Source organism: Notamacropus eugenii, chromosome 2 (assembly GCF_028372415.1).
Source record: "Notamacropus eugenii isolate mMacEug1 chromosome 2, mMacEug1.pri_v2, whole genome shotgun sequence".
Taxonomy (NCBI): domain Eukaryota; kingdom Metazoa; phylum Chordata; class Mammalia; order Diprotodontia; family Macropodidae; genus Notamacropus; species Notamacropus eugenii.
The window spans coordinates 444,455,194-444,477,220 of NC_092873.1; the positions used below are offsets into that span (position 1 = coordinate 444,455,194).

At 35.2% G+C, this 22,027-nt stretch overlaps 1 protein-coding gene across 2 annotated transcripts in view; it reads right to left on the reverse strand.

The window, feature by feature from the left end:
* LOC140529559 (complement factor H-like) overlaps nucleotides 1-22,027 on the reverse strand; it is a 72,308-nt gene that overhangs the window by 31,819 nt on the left and 18,462 nt on the right. The window contains exons 2-4 of one of the 2 annotated variants that reach the window (XM_072648318.1): nucleotides 20,662-20,775; nucleotides 13,443-13,658; nucleotides 4,184-4,360 (exon numbers count right to left, since the gene is read on the reverse strand). In XM_072648318.1, the coding sequence (XP_072504419.1) occupies nucleotides 4,184-4,360; nucleotides 13,443-13,658; nucleotides 20,662-20,775 (507 nt within the window). The remainder of the gene's footprint in view (nucleotides 1-4,183; nucleotides 4,361-13,442; nucleotides 13,659-20,661; nucleotides 20,776-22,027) is intronic. The other variant, XM_072648319.1, reaches the window with a different exon arrangement.

The following is a 22,027-nucleotide window of genomic DNA, read 5'->3' on the forward strand; positions in this document are numbered from 1 at the left end:
AAAACAACCAGACTTCTTCCACATTATCTATTCTCTCATGTGTCTCCCTCATGTACCTATGTAATCAGAGTCCTTTTTAGTTGCATATGCCTTCGAAAGTGGAGACCAAGCCTAGGGAAATGGCCTAATCCCTACACCTAATTCAGCCCTGGAAAAACGTATCTCAATGTTTTGAAATTCTCAGATTTAGAATAGCTAGCACAGCAGAACAGGTACATATGTGGAAGTGGTGAAATAAAGGGGAATTTAAGTAAGGAGTACTAACTTTTAAGGACCTCACATCTTTTAAGTGTTTCACTATGTCATTTGAAGGGATTTCAATTCTAGACACATACCTATTTTTTAAAAAAAATATGTCACGTCTTAAATCCTATCTCTGCAATGCCAATTCACTAAAATCAGATCACCAATCAAATGGCTTAAAACCATAGAGTATAAGCTGGAAGCAACATTTCTGCAATATCTTGAATAGATATTTCATCTGTTTTGGGAAAAATTGTGAGAGGTTTCCCCTTTATTTCTCACCAATGCTTGTTTTAAGCTCTTTCCCAAATGGGAGCATGGAAATCTCATGTTTCTTGGTTTTTGTACCGATATTAAAATAACATTATGCCTTTCAAAAGCTCAGCTCAACTGCCATCTCTTCAGGGAAGCCCTTTTTGATCCTATGAATTGTTCACTCTGACCTCTCTTCCAATTATTGTGGACAGCCATAGTTAGTTATATGTTTTAGTCCAACAAAAGAATGTGAATTACATATAAGTTTGGGATATTATTTTCACCTAAGTTTTGTATTGCCATCACCTTGCATAGCTTGGTGCACAAAAATTTTGTTCATGATTATTAGAGTGTGAATATAATAATTCAGAGCATCTCAACACTTCCTCTATCTCCTTTCTCCACTTGTTCTTTCTATTCTTTCTTTATTTCTTCCTTTACTATCTCTCTATGACTTGCTTTTTTTCTTTCCCTCCATCTCTCCCTTCCATAGCTTCTGTCTATGTGCCTACATTTTTATCCACTTTCCCTGACCTTTTATGCTTTCTCCCTCTTTTCAGTTTTTAGTTCTTGCTCCCTTTATTTCTCTTTCTTCAATTTCTTCCCATTCATCTTTGTTTTTCTGCAAATCTCCTTCTGAATTGGAGATTTCAACATATCTATTGATGCCTTTTTTGTACTGAGGATTGATATGAAGAAATTTTAGTGTTTATATGAAGAAAACTGTTATCCAAGTCATCTCTTGACCCTCATCCACATGTCTATCTTTCTGATTTTTCTGTTTTATTCACTTTGGGAGACATGTCTCTCCACGTGCTTTCCCTAGACTGTTTCAGAAATCACTGTCATACCTAAAGAATCTTTAAGTCTAGGGAGGAGAAGTAGGATAAGAGACCTTTATTCTACTGAGAAATAATAACTAATCAAGAAATTATTTTGTTCCAACAGGCAATATATGTAGGCAACTTGTAGAAGAGAACAAATTAAGGTTGTAGACATTTTTGAAAAGAAATGTCTTGACCCACATTAGCTTCAACTTTATGACCCTTGCCAATTGCCTAAATTTAATCTAGAGAGAGCCACAGCTCTCTGTACAGTAATATTCTCAAGATGATTTTTCAGAGTACCTTTTAAAGATCATCAATTCAATGGTTAATTGCATATTCATGTCAAATGTTTTCTTTTACTACAGGAGACTGAATAGTGGAAAGACATGTTGAACTGACTGGAAGGATTTGTCATTTTAGAATCACTTGTTTGCACTCTATCTTAATGCTGACAGTTGAAAAACTCAAACAAATGTCCTTACAATTCCCTGATTGGTGACCTATTTTATATACAAACAGCATTAAGGCTGAAGTACCTCAGTTCTGCCACTACATAAAAATTATTTCCTCAAGCAACTCTTACTTTCTTGTTGGGACTGGAAGCTCAATTCCGTGTGGACGGTCTCGGGCGGGTAAAAGTGGGACTTCTAAATCTTAGAGTCTTACGAGGCCCTCCATGAACAGTGGGGGTTCGAGAAGGTCAGACTGAGCTAGCTCGGCTAGCTCGGGTATTTCCGCCTCTCCCCTGGAGATACGTGATGGGTGGAGTCTCCCTGCCCTCGAGGTCGTCCCGGATTGGAGCACACCTAGTTACCTAACAGCATGGTATTGAGATGCAAACTGTGTGGCTGAAGATTAAGTAGGATTGAGGAAGCCAGAAAGCTCTCTCTTAGCACGTGTGGAGCCAAAGAGGAAAGTAGGGCTCCGCTTCTTTTCTTTCCTCTCTCCCCTCCCCCTCTCTCCCCGCTTGTACTTCTACTTCCAATCCCTTAAGCTTAGCCTCCTTAGGAAATCTCCCCCTCTTCCTCCTAAGGAAGACCTCCCTGCATTTGTAACCCGGACCCTGAAATAAAGCTCAACCCATGTTTGACTCTGGAACGTCCTTTCTCTCATACGTTTATCCGGTTTGGCCAACCGAAGACCTGGGACAGGTAAGAAAGACTCGGGTAGCCCAATACAGACCTCTAGGCTTGGCACTTTCTGTGTGGAAAAAAAAAAAAAACAAGACAAGGGAACAAATAACCCTTCTCCAAGAATCCCCCACAGGTCCCCACTAATGACCACCACAAAAAGTAGGGTTAGAAGACAGAAACCTATCTTTCTTTATAAAGAGAACAAAAGGACAAAACAAGACAAGAATCAAAAGATAATCTGTTCCATAGGCTTGGGTAAGGAGAAAAGTCAATGTTGTTCATTCAAAAGTTTTGTGCCATAGATGGAGCACCAAAACATTTTCCCATCTCCTCAGATGTCCTACTGTTACTCAATGAAAAAATATAAAAATTCTGCTTTCATAATCCAATTGTCTCCCTTCTCTGCTATTCTGAATGAAAAAATTCACTTTTACAAAGAAACTTTAGGTTCTTTATCTTAAAAAAAAAAAAAACAAGGACACCAAGTGGTTTTTTGAAACCTGCCTTTCCCATCTTACTGCATATCATTCTACATGCACTTCACATGACAACCAAATTGGCCTTCTTACTCTACAATATGTACCCAACATCCCAGCTCTTCTCTCTGTGCCTCTGCCTAAGCTGTGCCCCAGGTTTGGAATATTCTTCCTCTTCATTCTCTTATAAAATTCCTATCTTCCTTCAGAACTCAGCTCAATGTGCTACCTTCTATAGAAATCCTATATTTTGTATTTTATTTTTCTGGGTATGTGCTACTTCCCTTCACAAGAATCTGAGCTTTTTTACCATCTTTGGATCATCTGTGCCTGGCACTTAGAGGACCTTGATAAATGATTTCTGAAGATGAGTAAATATAATGAAATGGTGTTGAAAATAAAAAAAAATGGAATCTAAAATATGTATTTAAGTTAGACTATAGTGTTTAAAAATTTTCCCCCACAAAGCACTATATGGTGAATTAACAGTCATTTGCTAATAAATCTGTTATATATTGGTTTTATGTATTGTTGTTATTTCAACCATTTGCCTGATTCATCTTTGCATGGACTTGTAAAGATCTGCACATAATGAGAGTTCCACCAGTTCTGTACCAAATGTCCTGTGTCAGGCCTATACTTTGAGGTTCCTGCTGTGGTGTTTCTGCAAGGGTCACAAATTCACCAGTTCTTCCTCTTCCAGAAATACTTTGTCATTTGACTGAACATTTTGTTTTGTGTTTTGTTGGAGAACATCTCATGTTTCTTTTCACCCAGACTTCTTTTCCCATAGCTTCTTATTATAATCAGTCTTTTTCCTCAATCGAGGACCACAGTATAGTTGGAGAAACCTAAAGATGATGGCTTTCACCAATTCTATTTTTCTTTTCTCAAGCTACAGTATGTTAAACTTCTGATAGGTGGTCATAGGACACTTGGAAGCAAAGGGATTCCACTATTAAGGATTGCTGAAAGATGGCCATATGTCAGATTTCTAACAGATGGAACTAGTTTGACAGCAGGAGAAACAAATGGTGCTTGAATATGGCTGACCGTTGTTCAGTCAGCATGGAATCCACTCACACAGTGTTGAAACAGTTTTGGAAGGTGGATGAAATCGAAGTATTAATGGGTGGAATGACTCCTGTGGAGGCCCGTGGCACAAAGGTAGCCATTGCCATCTTTGATTTGATTTCTAAAAATAAACATTATATACAGTGAAGGAGGCCAATGCAGTAGCACTACTTACGTATCCTTGTACATTTTGTATCAGTAGACCAGCCTTGTTTTGTGCAGGTAATTTTGTCATTATTATTTGGAAGACTGTAGCCACGATTACATTCAACTGTTATTTCATCACCTTCCTTATAATAACCTTTTGCTGGCCAAAAATGACCATTTTCTATTGAATAAAGGTAGCATTCTCCTATAGATGAGAAAAATAAAGGACATAATTAGAATATGAAATAGCATGTTAAGAGAAAAAAGGTTGCTATCCATATCTGTAAGAAAAGGAGGTCAAATTATAATGGACAAAGACATTTATTAGACATTTACTCAGTGTAAAGTCAGAGAAGAAGAATGATCAGTTTGTCACCAAAAACTCATTAAATTCCTATTACATGTAGGTGTTATGATAGACATCCTATTCAAATGTGAAAAACAATAAGAATGCATATAAAATTCATATAATAAATATACAGATAATAAATAAAATGAACATAAAGTAGTTCAATATAAGGTAGAGTGAAAAGGAAGGTACAAGAACTTTTGGAGTAGAGAAAAGGTTTCATGTAGAAGGTAGGGCATAAACTGTGTTTTGAAGAGAGGGATCCTATGAAGTGGAGGACATGAAAAAATATTTTCAGTGCTTAAATATGTCCAGTACAAATGGGGGAGATGAGAGGTGAAATAATATCAGTGAAGAACAAGGGCCAGCTTGGAGAGATCAGAGTATGGAATGTGAAGTACAATTAAATGAAGTTGGAAATATAATTTGGTACCTGACTGTGAAAACATTTAAAAGCCAAAAGGGGCATTCTGGGAAGATGGCAGAGTAGGTCAGAAATTTCCAGGCCCTTCAGATTTCCTCCACAGATAAATCACCATGATATGATTGTAGAGCAGTAAATGTAAATGGGTAAATTAGTGGTTCTCCTAAGACCAGTTGAGAGGACCTCAGGGAAAATATGACCTCCAGGGGCTTAGGTTGGGCCTAAGTGAAATGGTAAACATCTCCAGGCAGACTTTGCTGAATTAACAAACAGCAGACTTAAGGGCAGCAATGGGCATCTCAGAAGTAGACTATGCCTCAAGGAATTTCACCTCAGGAACTTTCACCCACTGGATTTTTATGTCACAAACACAGTGGAGAAAGAATGAAGGACTACTCCCCTTTCTCTTTTCCATGTGCCTGGTGTAACAGTGCTGACAGAAGCGATCCCACACTGTGACTGGATGAGGAAGAAGGAGCATTTGCCTAGTAAGTATGGTAGAGTAGGGGCCAAGAATATTTTGAGGGCAGCATAGCTGCATATCCTAACTGGAACTTAGGGGAGGAGAGGAATGCCTGAGACTGGACCCCAAGAAAGAATTCAGAAAATAACAGTAAGTAGGACCAGAAGTCTGGTTAAGCAATGTGAAAGAATGTGACTATAAATAGCTACTAGAGTGCAAAAGATCAGAATTCTTATTGACAGAGGGATAGTGAGGTTAAAAAAGATACTTCTACCTCAAAGAGTAAGGTCAAATGATCAAAAATCCAAATAGAGTTCTTGAAAGAATTAAAAAATAACTAAATAAAATAAGAGAGATTGAGGAAAAATTATGAAAAAAATAAAAGTCATCTAAGAAAATTATGAAAAGAACATTAACCAGTTGGAAAAAGAGGTCCAAAATCTTAAGGAAAAATATAACCCCTTGAAAACTGGGCAAGAGAAATGATGTTATAAAACAACAAGAAATAATAAAAGTAGGAAAAATAAAAATATAAGAGAATCTGAAACATTTCCTTAGAAGAATAATTGATCTAGAGAATAGATCAAGGAGAGACAGTATGAGAACTGTTGGACTACCTGAAAGTTATGATCATAAAAACAATGTTGATACATTATTAGAAAAAATTATTAAGCAAAATTGCCCTGGAGCTCTAGAATAAGAGGGTAAAGAAAAAACAGAGAAAATCTACTATTCATCACCTGAAGGAGATCCCAGGAGGAAAACTTACAAGAATTACATAACCAAGTTTCAAACTTTGGGTTTAGGGAGAAAATATTGCAAGTAATAAGACAAAAAAATTAATGCAGAGAAACAATTAGGCTTTAATAAGACCTAGCAGCTTCTACACTAAAAGATTACAGGTCTTGGAACATTCTTTTTGAAAGAGCAAAAGATGTGATCAAGAGTAACTTACCCAGGAAAGATAATAATATTCCTGAATGAAAAAATCGATATTTAATAAGCTGAAAGACTTAAGTTTTTGACAAAAAGACCAGCTCTTATTTGAAAATTCAACATAAAAGATCAGAAAAATCTGAAAGATTAAGGAGACTTCCAGGAGCCAAGATGGTGGAATAAGTATTAAATCACAGTAGCTCTCTCATATTCACCTCTAAATAACCATAAAATGGGAATTCAGAGCAAATCCCGGAGGGGCAGAGCCAGGTGAAAAATGAGGTGGAACAATCTTTTAGCCAGGGAGACTTAGAGGATTGGCAAGAAATGTGTGGCAAGAAAGGTCCATTTGGGTAAAAGGATACTGTAGTCCAGGACAGGAAGTCCCGCCAAGTCACCAGCAAGCCCCATTTCAGCAAACCAGTGGGAGTTCCTGAGCCCCAGTTTGGTGTACCAGGCAAAGGCCAGCACAAGGACTCCTTATGTACATTAACCTAACCAGGGCCACTGGCAGACTCCTGGTGGAGAACCACTGTGTGCTTTCTTGCAGCCCCAAATGGACAGGCATCCTTCAGCTTCAAGACTCTCATATGCTTTAGCACAGCCCATCATAGATAGGCATCTTCTGGTTGTTGGACCTCTTTGCAACCCTAGTCAGGCAAGCCTCCTCAAGCCTTCATGTGCTTCAGTACAGCCCAAGGCAAACAGGCATTTTCCAGGGTCTAGATCTCCGCATACTTCAGTATAGCCATGGGGAAATGCAGCGAAGCCCACCTGGTCTCAGCATACACCACACACCACTACTAGGACCTCAGCTCACCACCAGGTAAGCTATCAGACCCCTTAAAGCCTATAGCCACCAGCACCTGAGGCCCCAGAACACAAAGTCAATGACCAAGACCCTGGACCACAGTACAATAAGCCTTCTGTGCTCCAACAGAAGAGCTCAACTTTAAAAGCCATGAAAAAGGCAAAAAAAATGAGCAAGAAGCAAAAATGAACATTGACTATAGAAAGTTAACAATGACAAGGAAGATCAAAACAGAAATTCGTAAGAGAATAACAGTGTCAATTCACCTACACCCAAAGCCTTAGAGGGGACTACAAATTTGTATCAAGCCCAAAAAGCCTTCTTGGAAGAGCTCAAGAAGTATTTTAAAAGTCAAATAAGAAAATTAGGAGAAAAATTGAAAAAAAAGAAATAAGAGGTATGCAAGAGAGATATGCTGCTTGGAAAAGGAAGGTCAAAAATTTACTAAAGAAAGCAATTCCTTATCAAACACAATTGGTCGAATGGGGGGAAAATCCGCTGAAGAAAACAACTCCTTATAAAGGAGTTGCTGAATGGAAAAGGAGATGCAAAAGTCAGCTGAAGAAATTAATTCTTAAAAATTAGAATTGGGCAAATGGAAGCTAATTACTCTGTGAGACATCAAGAATCAGTCAAACAAAATCAAAAGAATGAAAAAAAGAAAATGTAAAATGCCTCATTGATAAAACAACTGACATGGAAAATAAATCTAGGAGTGATAACTTTAAAATTATTGGAATATCTGCAAGTCATGATCAAAAAAGAGCCTGAACAGCATCTTTCAAGAAATCATCAAGGAAAGCTGACCTGAGGTCCTAGAACCAAATGAAAAATTAGTCATCAAAAGAGTCTACCCATCACCTCCTGAAAGAGATCACAGATTGAAAACACCAATGTTTTAACCAAATGTTGAATGTTGTAACCAAATTTCAGAATTATCAGGTCAAGGAGAAAATACTGCAAGAAGTCACAGAGAAACAATGTAAATAATGTGGAACCACAGTCAGGACTTAGAAGCTTCTACATTAAAGGATCAGAGCGCCTGGAATGCAATATTTCAGAAGGCAAAGGAGTTTGAATTACAATCACTATTCAAGTAGCCAGAAAAGTTGAGAATAGTATTTCAGGAGATAAGATAGATGGGCATTCAATGAAAATAAGGGACTTTCAATTATTCCTGATGAAAAAACTAGACCTTAACAGAAAATTCCATCTTCAAATATAAGACTCAAGTGAAGCATAAAAATGTAAATTAGAAAGAAAAAAGTAACATATTATTATGCAATAAGGATAAACTGTTTACATCAATACATGGGAAGATGATATTTGTAATTCCTTTTTAAAATTAAATTATTTATTTTTAGTTTTTAATATTAATTTTTATAAGATTTTGAGTCCCCTTCCCTTCTCCCCAAGAAGGGATGCAATCTGATTTAGGCTACACATGCACAATCATATTATACATATTTTCACATTAGTCATGTTGTGAAAGATTCAGAACAAAAGGAAAAAACTTTGAAAAAGAATATGAAAGGAAAAGCCTTTATCTGCTTTCAGACTCATGGCTATTTCTCTGAATGTGGATAGCATTTCCATCATGAGTTCCCTGGAGCTCTCTTAGATCATTGCATTGCTGAAAAGAGGCAAGTCTATCAAAGTTGGTTATTACATAATGCTTCAGTTCCTGTATGCAGTGATCTCCTGATTCTGCTCATTTCACTCAGCATCAGTTCATTTAAGTCTTTCCAGGTTTTTCTGAAATCTGCTCATCATTCTCATGGAACAGTAGTATCCCATTGCATTCATGTACCACAATTGTTCAGTCATTCCCCAACTGATGGGCAGCCCTTCAATTTCCAATTCTTTTTCCACCAGCTGCTATAAATATTTTTGAACATGTGGGTCTTTTTCCCTTTTTATGATCTTTTTGGGATACAGACTGAGTGCCACTTATAACTCTTAAGAACTGTGTCTTTATTAGAGCAACTTAAAATGGCATATATATATATATATCGAGAGAGAGAGAGAGAGAGAGAGAGAGAGAGAGAGAGAGAGAGAGAGAGAGAGAGAGAGAGAGAGAGCATGTGGGTATAAGTTGACTTTGATGTGACGATAAAAAATTCATTAATTTTAGGATGACCAAAAAACTTGTGAGGTACTGAGAGAAAAGGAAAGGGAGAGGCAGAACAGAGCAAATTCTATCACATGAAGAGGCACAAAGACCTATTGCAATAGAGGGAATGAAGGAGGGAATGTAAGCATTGTGCATTGTTTAAACCTTTCCCCCTTTGGATTTTCCTCAAAGAGGGAACAACATATACATTCAATAGACTATAGAAGAGTAAGGGGGAAAAAAGAGAGGGGGGCTGATGGAAAGGAAGGCAGATTAAAGGAGATGGTGGTCACAAGTTAAACACTTGTGAAGAGGGAAAGGAAAAAAGGAGAGAGAAAAGCATAAGCAGGGGGGAAATAGGATGGAGAGAAAGATGCTGTAATTGTGAATGAGATGAACTCTACCAAAAAATGGAAGAGAAGTGGACTATGGATTAAAAACCATAGTCCTACAACATATTGTTTAGAAGAAAACACTTGAAGTAGAGGGATACACACAGAGTAAAGGCAAAAAGTTAGAGCAGAAAATATTATGCTTCAGCTGAATTAAAAAAAAGAAAAACGGAGATGGGAAGCCCGATCTCAGACATAGCAAAAGAAACATATGATAAAAACATTAGACATTATAAGGGACTCATTAAGGTCAAACTGTTTGCTTCTTATATACGAAAATGTTATCAGTATTCTTATAACAGTCATAATTACTAGGGTATTTTTAAGGAAATGTTAGGACTGAGTTATGTATGATGGGGTGATTATAAAAAAATTGGGTAGGAAAGGGTCAAAAGGTAGATATTACCTGATAAAAATGGAGTACGAAAAGAAGACTGATAAAGAGAATACTGATATTTGCACATATAAATGCTTATGTCAATAAAATAAAGTACAAATCAATGAATTTTGTGTGTAACTGAAAAAAATCTGCTAAAAAAAGAACGAATTAAAAATTTTCAACTAAGCACCACACTGGAAATTCTGAAGAATAAGAAGAGAGAGAAAACCATTGATGTAATAAATCTATAAGCGGGTTTTATGAAAAAAATGCAATAGAAAAATGTATAATAAAATTTTGTTAATTTGCTCTTAAAAAAGGAATAACAAAAGAAAACCAAATTAAAGTATCAAAAATGAAAGGGGTAAATTCACTATGAATGTAGAAGAAACTAAAATAATTATTAGGAACTATTTTACTCATTATAAGCCAATAAATCTGATAATCTAAACAAAATGGATGGATATTACAAAAATATAAACTTCTGAGATTAACAAAAGGAGAAATAGAATACTTAACCCTATCTTAGAAAAAGAAATTGAACACACCATCAGTGACTTTTTGAAGAAAAAAAGATCCAAGGAAAATTCTACTAAACATTTAAAGAACTATTAATCCTAAATTATTCGGAAAAGCAGTCAAAGAAGGAATCCCACCAAATTCTTTTTATAATACAAATATGGTGCTAATATCTAATCCAGGAAGAGTGAAAAGAACAACAACAACAACAACAAAAAACCCAACGCTATTGACAACTTTCCCTAACTGATGCAAAATATTTTAAATAAAATGATAGCAGAAAGATCACAACAAAATGTGACAAAGATCATATGCAATGATCAGGTGGAATTTATACCAGGAATTTAGGACTGATTAAATAATAGGAAAACTATTAGCACAATTGCCCATATCACTAATAAAATCAGAAAAAAATTATTTGAGTATCTCAAAAGATGCAGAAAATGTCTTTGACAAAATACAACAGCCTTTCCTATTAAAACTTTAGAGAGCATGAAGCTTTGCATAAAATGATAAGTAATAGTTATCTAAAACAATCAGCAAGCATTACGTGTAATGAGAATAAGCTACAATCCTTTCCAATAAGATCAGGAATAAAACAATGATGCTTTTTAGTACAACAATTATTCAAAATTGTACTGGAAGTGTTAGGTGTAATAGTAGAAGAAGGATAAATTTAAGGAATAAGAACAGGCAATGAGGAAAATAAACTGTCACTCCTTGCAGATGTTATGATGGCATACTTAGAGAATCCTGGAGAATAAACTAAAAAATAAATTGAAACAATTAAGAATTTCATCAAATTTGTCGGATGGTAAAATAAATACATATAAATCATCACCCTTTCTACATATTAACAACGAAGTGCAGGATTTTAAATGACCGTAGAGAGTGAAAAAGCCTTGGGAGTCTACCTGTGAGACAAATCCAGGAACTATATGAACATAATTACAAAACATTTTTCACACAAATAAGTCAGATCTAAACAACTTCTAAAATATTAATTGTTGATGAATAGAGTGATCCAAAACAACAAAAATGAAAATTCTACCTAAGTTCATCTACTTATTGAGTGGCATACCAATCAAACTACCAAGAAACATTTTTATACAGCTAGTAAAAACAATAACAAACTTCATCTGGAAGAAAAACGGTCAAGTATCAAAGGATCAATGAAAAAATGTGAAGGAAGCAGTACCAGATCTCAAACTTTATTATAAAGTAATAATCATCAAAACTATCTGACAATGGCTAAGAAATAGAGTAGTTGATCAGTTGAATAGATTAGGTAGGTATACAAGACAATGGAGTAAAAGACCATAGAGATCTAATGTTTGATAAACACAAAGACCCCAGCTTCTGGGTTAAGAATTCACTATGTGACACAAACTGCTGAGAAAAAAGTATGGAAGAAACTAGATATAGACCAACATCTCACACCATATACCAACATAAGATAAAAATAAGTACATGATTCAGACACAAAGGGTAATGCTATAAGCAAATTAGGAGAGCATGAACTAACTTACCCGCCAGATCTTTGGATAAGGAAATATTTAAGACCAAACAAGGTACAGAGAATATTACAAAATATCAAATGAATAAATATGATTTTAAAATATTAAGATTGTTTTACTCAAATATAATCAAAGCAACCAAAATTAGAAGGAAAAGAGAAAACTAGGAAAACTTTTCTGAAAGTGTCATTGATCAAAGCCTCATTTCTTAAATACAAAGAGAACTGGGTCAAATTTATAAGAATAGAAGTCATTCTCCAACTGACATATAGTAGAAGGATATAAACAGGCAGTGTTCAGTCAAAGAAATCAAAGCTCTCTATAGTCTGTTAAAACACTTTAAATCACTAACGATAGAGAAATTCAAAGAAAACCAACTCTGAGGTAACACCTCACATGTATCACATTGCTTAACAGGAAGAAATGGAAAATGATAAATGTTAGAGATGTGGTAAAACTAGGACACTAATGCATTGTATATGGTGTTGCGAACTGATCCACTTATTCTGTAGAGCAATTTTGAATTGTGTTCAAAGGGCTATAAATGTGTCTATAAAACAAACCTGACCAAAAATAAGCAATGAGAAGACACGTCTCCCTACTTCTTTGTAGAAGTTTGGGGTCCTTGTGTATGAAACATTATATATAGTCAGATTTTTTATGTATTCATTGTTTTCACATTTTTCCCTTTTCCCTTTTTTCTTCATAGAAATAAATACTTCTTATAATGGATTGACTTGGATGGGAAGTAAAGGGCAAAGTAAACAAGGGGAAATTAGGAAATTAAAGATCAAAGATTTGAATTTAAATTCATCTTATAAATTAAGGGCAGTCCAGAAGACAGTGTCATGGTCACACCGTCAGAGAATAAGCAGTGCTACAAGAGAACAGATAATCCTACCAAAGGAGTAGAAAGTGCTTTGGAGGAGGAGGCTACACTATCAGAGAGAAAGCAATGGTACCTTAGACCAGACAGTGCTACTAAAGAAGTCAGGTGTAATCTCATAAAATAATCAGCATTGTCCGAGAATAGGCGGTACTATTCAAGAAGAAACAGTGTAATTAGGGAAGCAGAAAGTGATACCAGAGTTCAATGGTACTTAATATAGCAAATTGCATCCTATGGTAATGATTTATGAAGGGTGAACCCTAGTATGAAGAGATTTGAGAATTTATGATGTTCATTAGTTTTCCTTTTGGAAAATAAACTTTCTTCTGATAGGTCATGTCCAACAAGTATCTGGAGGGAATCCTAAACTTCTGTAATGTTCAATGATGATATCATAAAGATCTCACTGATACAGAATGCTATATTCTTTCCAAATATAATCTGGGATTTCCTATCATTGTGCCCATTACAAGTAGTTTAAAGAAGCACACTCACTAAGGCATTCTGGCACTGGAGTCCATCCTTCTTCAGTACATGAAACTGCTGTCCAATATGATGAAGATCTTTGAGCATTTACATAATCTTCATCACAGCGGTAGTAGATCAATTTTCCAATAGATGCTGGAAAGAAACGTCGAAAGGATTCCTCACTTTGCCAAGATGGTATATAAATAAATCCATTCTGAATTTCTGGATAATCACAAGGTCTCTCTTGGAAAAAAGTGAAGTAAAAATAAATTATTATACTGATTAACAATTTTATTAATTTTAATTTCCAATTATCAATACACACTTTACAATATACTATAACTGCATTCTTTTCATTTATGTTCTAGAATGTGTACTGATTTAGAATGATAAAAGCTAGAAGGAATTTGTGAAAGTTCTCTCATTTCAACTCAACAAATATTTTGAAATGTATACGACATACAAGACACCATACTATTTAGTTAGGATGCAAAGACAAATGTAACTTTCCTTGCCTTTGAGTATTTATTTGTCACTAGATGCTCCAAGGATGACAGCTTCTAAATTGTATGAGATGGTTGGTAACTTGTTCAGTCTCCTACTGGAGAGAGTCTATAAATTTCTCAGTAATCCACCCCAGGATCAAACACACTCTATAAGATCCAAGAAAGAATGTTTCATTTCCCAAATGTTTACACCCATGGATTCACCATCCCAGAAACACAGTTCTGCATAAAATATCAAAATGTCAACTCCACTCTTGTCTGTCCTTCCTTTATGAATGAATGAATAAGAATTTAATCACTTTCATTAAGGGTCAGCGCCCATTCTAACTTGACTAGGAAATTATAATACCTAAAGACATCACGATATATGAAGGTTAAGCTGGATTCCTCTGTTGGTCATCAGCTGTAATATGCAGATGTTTTGATACAGTAGAATGCCTAGTCTTTACTATACTCTCATCCCTTGGCCTATATGACAACACTATCTTGCTCTTTGGACCACACTTGGGATTTTGCTGGTTTAGGTACTCCTATTAAAAAAAAAAATTCAATTGTCATTGGATATTCACTCTGCTTTTTATAATCATAGAAATTTTCCTGAGAGGAGCAGTTAAATGACTTGCTGAGGCTCATGTAAGCAGTATAATTCAGAGGCAGAATTTAAATTTTAATCAGCCTTCCATGATGGTTAACTATATAACATAAGATGCTACATCTTGGTTAAAACACATGCAGAAAAAATCCCTAACATTTATAATTGGAACTTGGATATTGAAATCATTTTTACCTCTTTTAGGATGAGACAATGCCTTAAGATGTGTCTACGGATTTATAGTTTGGTTGTGCAAAGGGTCCTACAAAAACAGTTCTTGATCACTTCACGTGCATTTACTGTTTATCACATGGTAGCTGTCATGTGCTAGGTGATACAAAATCAAAAGTGAATTTTACAAAGTTTTCATACCAAGGAAATCATAGATTCTCAGGTGCAACAAAAATAAATATAATTTCAGATTCTTGTTTCTTCTTTTACTAAATATATAATCATTTCCCCAAATTTTGCCCTTTTAGAATTAGAACACTTACATCAGTCATTGACCTAGTTCTGGCTCTCATCACTTTTTGTCTAGACTATTGAAATAGCTTCCAAATTTGTCTCTCTGCTTTAAGTATTTCCTCATTCCAATTCATCCTCCATACAACTGTAAAAATGTAAGTTTAACCAAGTCTTTATTCTAATCAATAAATTCCAGTGGCTCCCTATCATTTCCAAGATCAAATATAAACTCCTCTTTTTGGCCTTCAAAGCTCTTTGCAGTAGGAACCTAACTTACTTTTCCAACGTGTACATTATTGCTCTCTTTCATGCACTTTGTGGTCCAGGAAAACTAGTCTTTTTATGGCTCCCTACACATAGCATTCCATTTTATGGCCATCCCTTTGCAATTATGGTCCTTTATGGCTTGACTTTCCCTCCTGACCTCTGCCTCCAAGGACTCCATGTTTTCTTTAACATTCAGTTTAAGTGCCACTTTCATTAAACCTTTTCTGATCATTCCATCTGCTAGCTCTTTGCCCATATAAAATTACCTTTCATCCTTTTTTTGTTGAAGGGATTGATATTTTGTATTTACATTTATATGTATATCTCCCTTAATAGGTTATAATCTCCTTGAAGGAAGATATTTTATCACTTTTGATTTTGTATCAACTAGCACATGACAGATATCATATGATAAAGAGTAAATGCTTGTAAAGTGATCAAGAAACTGTTTTTGTATGAACCTGATGCCTTAAATCTCAAGAATTTTCAGACTAGACTACATGATAAATGATGGCACATATCAGAGGAATGATTTTCCAGTCAAAATCTATTAGGTATTAAAACACATAAACATACAAATAAAGAAGGAAACTAAATTGACTATCTGTAAATTGGAAATCAAGAATATTCTTGACCATTCCACAGCATTTCTATGGTTTGTGAGAGCTTGGATGCATAAATGTTCTCAAAAATGCTATAGAAAATCAGACCAAAAGAACCAACACACAAACTGGTGTGGTAACCTGTCAGATGTTTTCAATTCAGTGGATTAGCGATTTGAGAAAATAAATGAGAACAGCAATGGGATTAAAAAGCAAAGAAAAACAAAATAGGGACTATTAAGATATTTCTATCTAAAAGAACACAAAAGAGTAAAAATTAATGTGAAATTTAAAGAATAGGAGAAGAGATATTGGAGGAGAAAAACTGAAACACAATAGACTAAACTCCACAACCCCACATACAGTTGAATTGATGTTTTCAACCTTGAGGATTAAATTGCAGAATGTAATAGTGTATAAAGGATTAAGGACTGATGGAGGACAGAAAGGAATATGTGATGTATAGGAATAATGTCCATGGGTAAACAATGAAGGGAAGATAACTTCCATAGTCTCTCAGAAAAATGTTTGCAGGAGAATAGATGAAGAACCAAAGGCAAGAACTGAAACAGTACAGAAGGGGGAGAAAGAATACTAAAGAAAGGACTATGTAGTTCTACTATAGAGCACTCTCATGGAGGGAGAGATATATCCTGTCATGGTAGATGGCACACATATAAAGGGTATGATCAGCAAAGATTTAGTACGTAGGAAACTACTTCCTCTGAGAGAGTGCTGCATCTCCAATACTATATAGAACTTTAGAAAAATTAGTTATGGTAGATCATTGGTAGCAACTGGATGGGAAAAAAATCATGTGTATACTTCCCAGCTGTACATGGCACTTATTAAAAATAAAAACTGAATATTTGAAAGCAAATTGCCATATTCAGTCATTTTCATTCTTGTCTGCCATATTGCAATCCCTCTTGGAGTTTTCTTGGCAAAGGTACTAGAACAGTTTTCCATTTCCTTTTCCAGTTCATTTGATAGATGAGAATACTGTGGCAAATAGGGCTAAGAGAATTGCTTAGGGTCATATAACTAGTAAATGTCTGAGACCACCTTACAAACTAGAACACAAATATTTTTGATATACAGTAATGTTAAATAAAATATTTGCTGACCGTAATTTTGTTTGTTCAATCATTCAATTTTCTCTGATTCTTTGTGACCCCATGGACCCCATGGACCTCATGTACCATGTGAGGCACTTTTCTCCTTCACTATTGTTTGAGGTCTGTCCAAGCTCATTTATTTGTTGCTTCTATGACACTATCTATCCATCTCATACTCTGCTGTCCCCTTCTCCTTTTGTCTTCAATATTTCTCAACATCAAGGTCTTTTTCAGTCTTTTCATCATATGGTCAAAGTATTCAAGCTTCAGCTTCAGTATTGGGCCTTCTAAAGAATACCCCAAATTAATTTCTTTAAGCTTAACTGATTTGATCTTTTTGCTGTCCAATGAACTCTTAAATGTCTTTTCCAGCATCACAATTCAAAAGCATCAATTCTGTGGTGCTCAGCTATCCTTACAATTCTGCTCTCACAGCCATATGTTGCTCCTGGAAAAAAATATAGCCTTGACTATATGGATCTTTGTCTGCAAGATGATATCTCTGTTTTCTTTTATTATGCTCTCCAGATTTGCCATCTCTTTCCTTCCAAGGAGCAAGTATCTTTTAATTTCATGGCTGCAGTCACCATGTGCAGTGATCTTTGAATTCAAGAATATAGAATCTGATACTATTCCCATTTCTTCCTCGAATTGCCAGGAAGTTATTGGACCAATTGCCAAGATCTTAATGCAATACAGTAAAACATATTCAATAATGGATCCCCAGAGAAATTAAAAAATAATGCAAAGCATAATTGAAAACAGTGAGTTGGGCAAAGAAAAAAATGTAAAAACCGTGTAAAGGGGATGGAATCAAGATGGTAGCAAAAAGACAGTGGACTCTCACCAAAACACTTTTAAAATAACTTCAAATATGCCTCAAAACAAATTCTGAAGCAGCAGAATCCATAAAAGAAGGGGATGAAAAAATTTCCACCCCAAGATAGTGTAGAAGGTTGGCAAGAAAGATCTGTTGCACTGGGGTGACAATGGAAGTCATTCCAGTCTAGGCTATGCTCCAGCAAATTAGCAATAGACTTTATGGGTAAATGAATTAGCAGTGGCAGTGGCTGCTTCCAGAGCTCTCACCCCACAGAGGGTAAACAGGTCACACAACTGTTCAGAAGAAGATCATAGGGGTCCATTTGCTGGCACTGGGATCATGATTCTTTTGCATTGCTCATACTTGGATCTGAATCCAGTTCTAGGTCTTTTTTCCCAGGGCAAAGAGGAGCACTAGTACACCAGAGCTCCACAAGGGAGCTGGAGCCCCTCATCACAGTTCCAAGACAGAAAAGAGTGATTGTGGTAACTCACAGACCAGAGCACAGGTCAGGAGACTAGTAAACAAACATCTTCTTAGATAATATCACCTTAGAACTAAAAACTTACGGGTCTCCAGAATTATCTCTGAAAACAGCTTCATAAAAACCTTGAAGCTAGGCACAGTGCCCTCTCTACTCTGGAAGTAAAGCCCTACTTTAACGTAAAGTTATAAGTCAAGAAATGTGCTGGAAAAAAAGTGAGCAAACAGCAGAAAAAGACCCTAATTTTAAAAAGTTACTATGGCAACAAAAGAAGATCAAAACACAAAGTCAAAAGAAGACAGCAAAGTCAAAAGTGCTATATTCAATGCCTCAAGGAAAAATATGAATTATGCTTAAGTCATGGAAGAAGAGGATTTTTAAGATTCACTAAGAAAGGTAGAGTAAAAATTAGAAAGATAAATGAGCTGAATGCAAGAAAAATATTGGAAAAAGTGAACAGTTTGGTAAATGAGGCACAAAAAAATACTAAAGAAAATAATATCTTAAAAAATAGCACAGGCCAAGTGGTAAATGAGGCATAAAAATCCAATGAATAGAAGAACTCCTTAAAAAGCAGAATTTTCCAAATGAAAAAAAAGGTACCAAAATTCAAAGGAGAAAATAACAAAAAGTAGAATTGGCCAAATGGAAATGTAAATATGTGTGCTCACTGAGGAAATTAATAACTTAAAAACTAGAATTGGACAAGTGGAAGCTCATGAAGTAGAAGCTTTCTGAGACATGAAGAAATAATTGAACAAAATCAAATGAATGAAAAATAGAGAAAATGTGAAATATCTCACTGTAAAAATAACTGACCTGGAAAATAGATCCAAGAGACATAATTTAAGAATTAGTGGACTCTTGTCATCCTTCAAGAAATTATCAAAGAAAATTGCCCTGATATTCTAGAACCAGAGAATAAAACAGAAATGGAAAGTATCCACTGATCACCTCCTGAAAGAAATCCCAAAAGGAAAACTCCCAGGAACACTGTAGCCAAATTTCAGAGTTCCCAGGTCAGGGAGAAAATATTGCAAGCAACCAAAAAGAAACAATTCAAATATGGTAGCACCTCAATCAAGATAACACAAGATTTAGCAGTTTCTCCCTTAAAGGATCAGAGGGTTTGAAATATGATATTGAGGGTGTGTGTGTGTGAAGGAGCTAGGATTATAAGCAAGAATCACCTACCCAGCAAAATTCTTAGGAAGAAATTTTATATCTCTAAATGATATCAATAACAAAAAAGAGAGAGAGAGCAGAGAGAGAGAGAGATCACTGAATTGTGTTTACAATTAAAAAATAGAACAACAAAGGAATAAAAAATCCTCAAGAAGATAATAAAATGAAATTGTGAAAATTTAATTAGACCTACAATGCTGAAAGCAAAAGACTGTTGAGATGATAAACAAGATATTTAAGAAAATTCATAAAAACAAACAACTAATCTGACTTTTAAAAGGGGAGGAAAATCAGATTATTCCTATCAATGATGAAAAGAGAATATTTACAAAACTGAAGAAGAAATAAATGAAATCATCAGAAACCCTTTTGCCCAATAATATGTTAACAAAACTGAAAATTTAAAGGAAATAGATATTTACAAAAATATGAATTGCTCAGATTAACAAAACAAAATAAATACATTAATTAACCCAACATCAGAATTAAAAAAAAAATTGAACAAATGGTAAATGAACTCCAAAAGAAAAATGTATAGGACCAGATATATTTGCAAACGAGTTATATTAAATATTTAAAGAACAATTAATTCCAATACTACATAAACTGTTTGCAATAATAACAAAAAAAGGCATCCTTTTACTCTCTGTCTGCAATACAAATATGGTCTTAATGCCTAGAGCAGAGAGAGAGAGACAGAGAGACAGAGAAAGATAGAGAGAGAGAGAGAGAGAGAGAGAGAGAGAGAGAGAGAGAGAGAGAGAGAGAGAGAGAGAGAGAGAGAGAGGAGAAGACAAATTACATATCATTTTAGCTACACAACATTGATGGAAAAATATTAAATATTAGCTAGTACTACAACATCTTGGAATGAAAATACACTAATAACTAGTTGGTATTATGCCAAGCATGCAAGCTTGATTTAATGTAAAAAATATATAATAGGCTTCATTAATAGTATAAAAATAAAGATGAAAAATTATATCAGTAGATGCTTTGCTATCTTTAAATGTCCATAATGAAATCTTCCAATATTTTAGGAGATGAAAGAATATGTTCCAAGTAAGACTACTCCAAAGTCTTAGACACTCACCTTAACATTAACTCCAGAAGACCAAAAATCAAACGGCAGCTAGTTCTTAATTCCTCCCCCACTTATCAGATGTAGATTTTTTCAAGCTACAATTTATAAGAAATCACTTACCCATATCCCTGCTAGGGGGATGTTTATGGTGAAGAAAGAAACGACCTTCACGTTTCTGGGCTCTAAGCCGGTGGAGAACATCAAACATTCTCTCATTGTCAGCAACAGGACTCTCTTAAAGGAAAAGAGGGGAAAAAAGATGATATGTGCACCCACATTTTTTTTACTTTCTCTATTTTTCTTGAGGTTTTTTTTTTTTTTGGTCTACGCTTTCTTTTGCAATATGACTATCATGGATATGCCTCTTGTGACTACACAAGTCAAACATATACATGTATATAACCCACATTGGACCACCTGCCCCCTCTAACTGGGGTGGGGAGAGAAGGAAGGAGAGCACCCTGAACTCAAAGTTTTCAAAACAAATGTTGTAAGCTGCTTTTTACATGTAACTGGGGAAAAATAAAAAATAAAATAATAAAAAAATGCACTATGAAAAAAATAAATGCTTTGGAAAAATCTGACAATCCTTTCCATTAAGACCTTTGAAATCATAGGAAAAAACTGATCTTTTTTTAATACCGTCAATAATATTATTCTAAATAAAAAAGCAAATATTATATGTAATAGAAAGGTTAGAGGTTATCCTTCTGTGTTTGTCCTTCATTCTCAAAGAGGACCATGACATCAAAATGATGACATGATTTGCAGTTGACTTTGATTTGAGTGAGGGAGGTCTGTGCAAGGTCATCAACCTCAATTTCTTCTCCTGATCCAGCTGGGTCCAGTGGCCTGATATTTATCAATAAGACTGGAGATGTCCCAGGATGAAATGTGAGACCCTGGCCCTTTTATGCTAAGGTATTATCACATTCTCACTTTAAGTGAGATACACCCATTCAATGAATAGGCTTCTTTAAGTAGTTACTTGAGGGATGGCCCCTTTAATCAAAAATTTAAAAAAATCAAACTGGAAGAGAAGGCTGTCCTAGAACAGAATATGGCCAGTGTCTTCGTAGCTTAAGTTGAATACTAGAATAAAATAAGACATTCTTATATCATTCAACAGTTAACAAAAAGAAAATTTCTTAGCCATTGCAGGAGAAGGATAATCAACAAGGATGGTCACTGAAGATACCTCAACTTGATTCAACTGATTAAATCTCCCTTGCCTAATGTTGCTCATCAAAATCTAACAACCAAGTATTAGAGCATCTCTGGAAATCTCTGTGGCTGCTTTGTACTCAGATTTTTAGAAACTGACATCAATGGTTTGAGTTAGTCCCTTGAATCAAGCAAGCATCAAAGAAGGACTTACTGGCTTTGAATGTAACAGATCTCTGAAGAATTGACCGAATCTGGGAGTCTCTGGCTGATTCCCAGGTCTAAATAACCAGGTCTGTGTGGTAGCAAATGCCAAATCTTT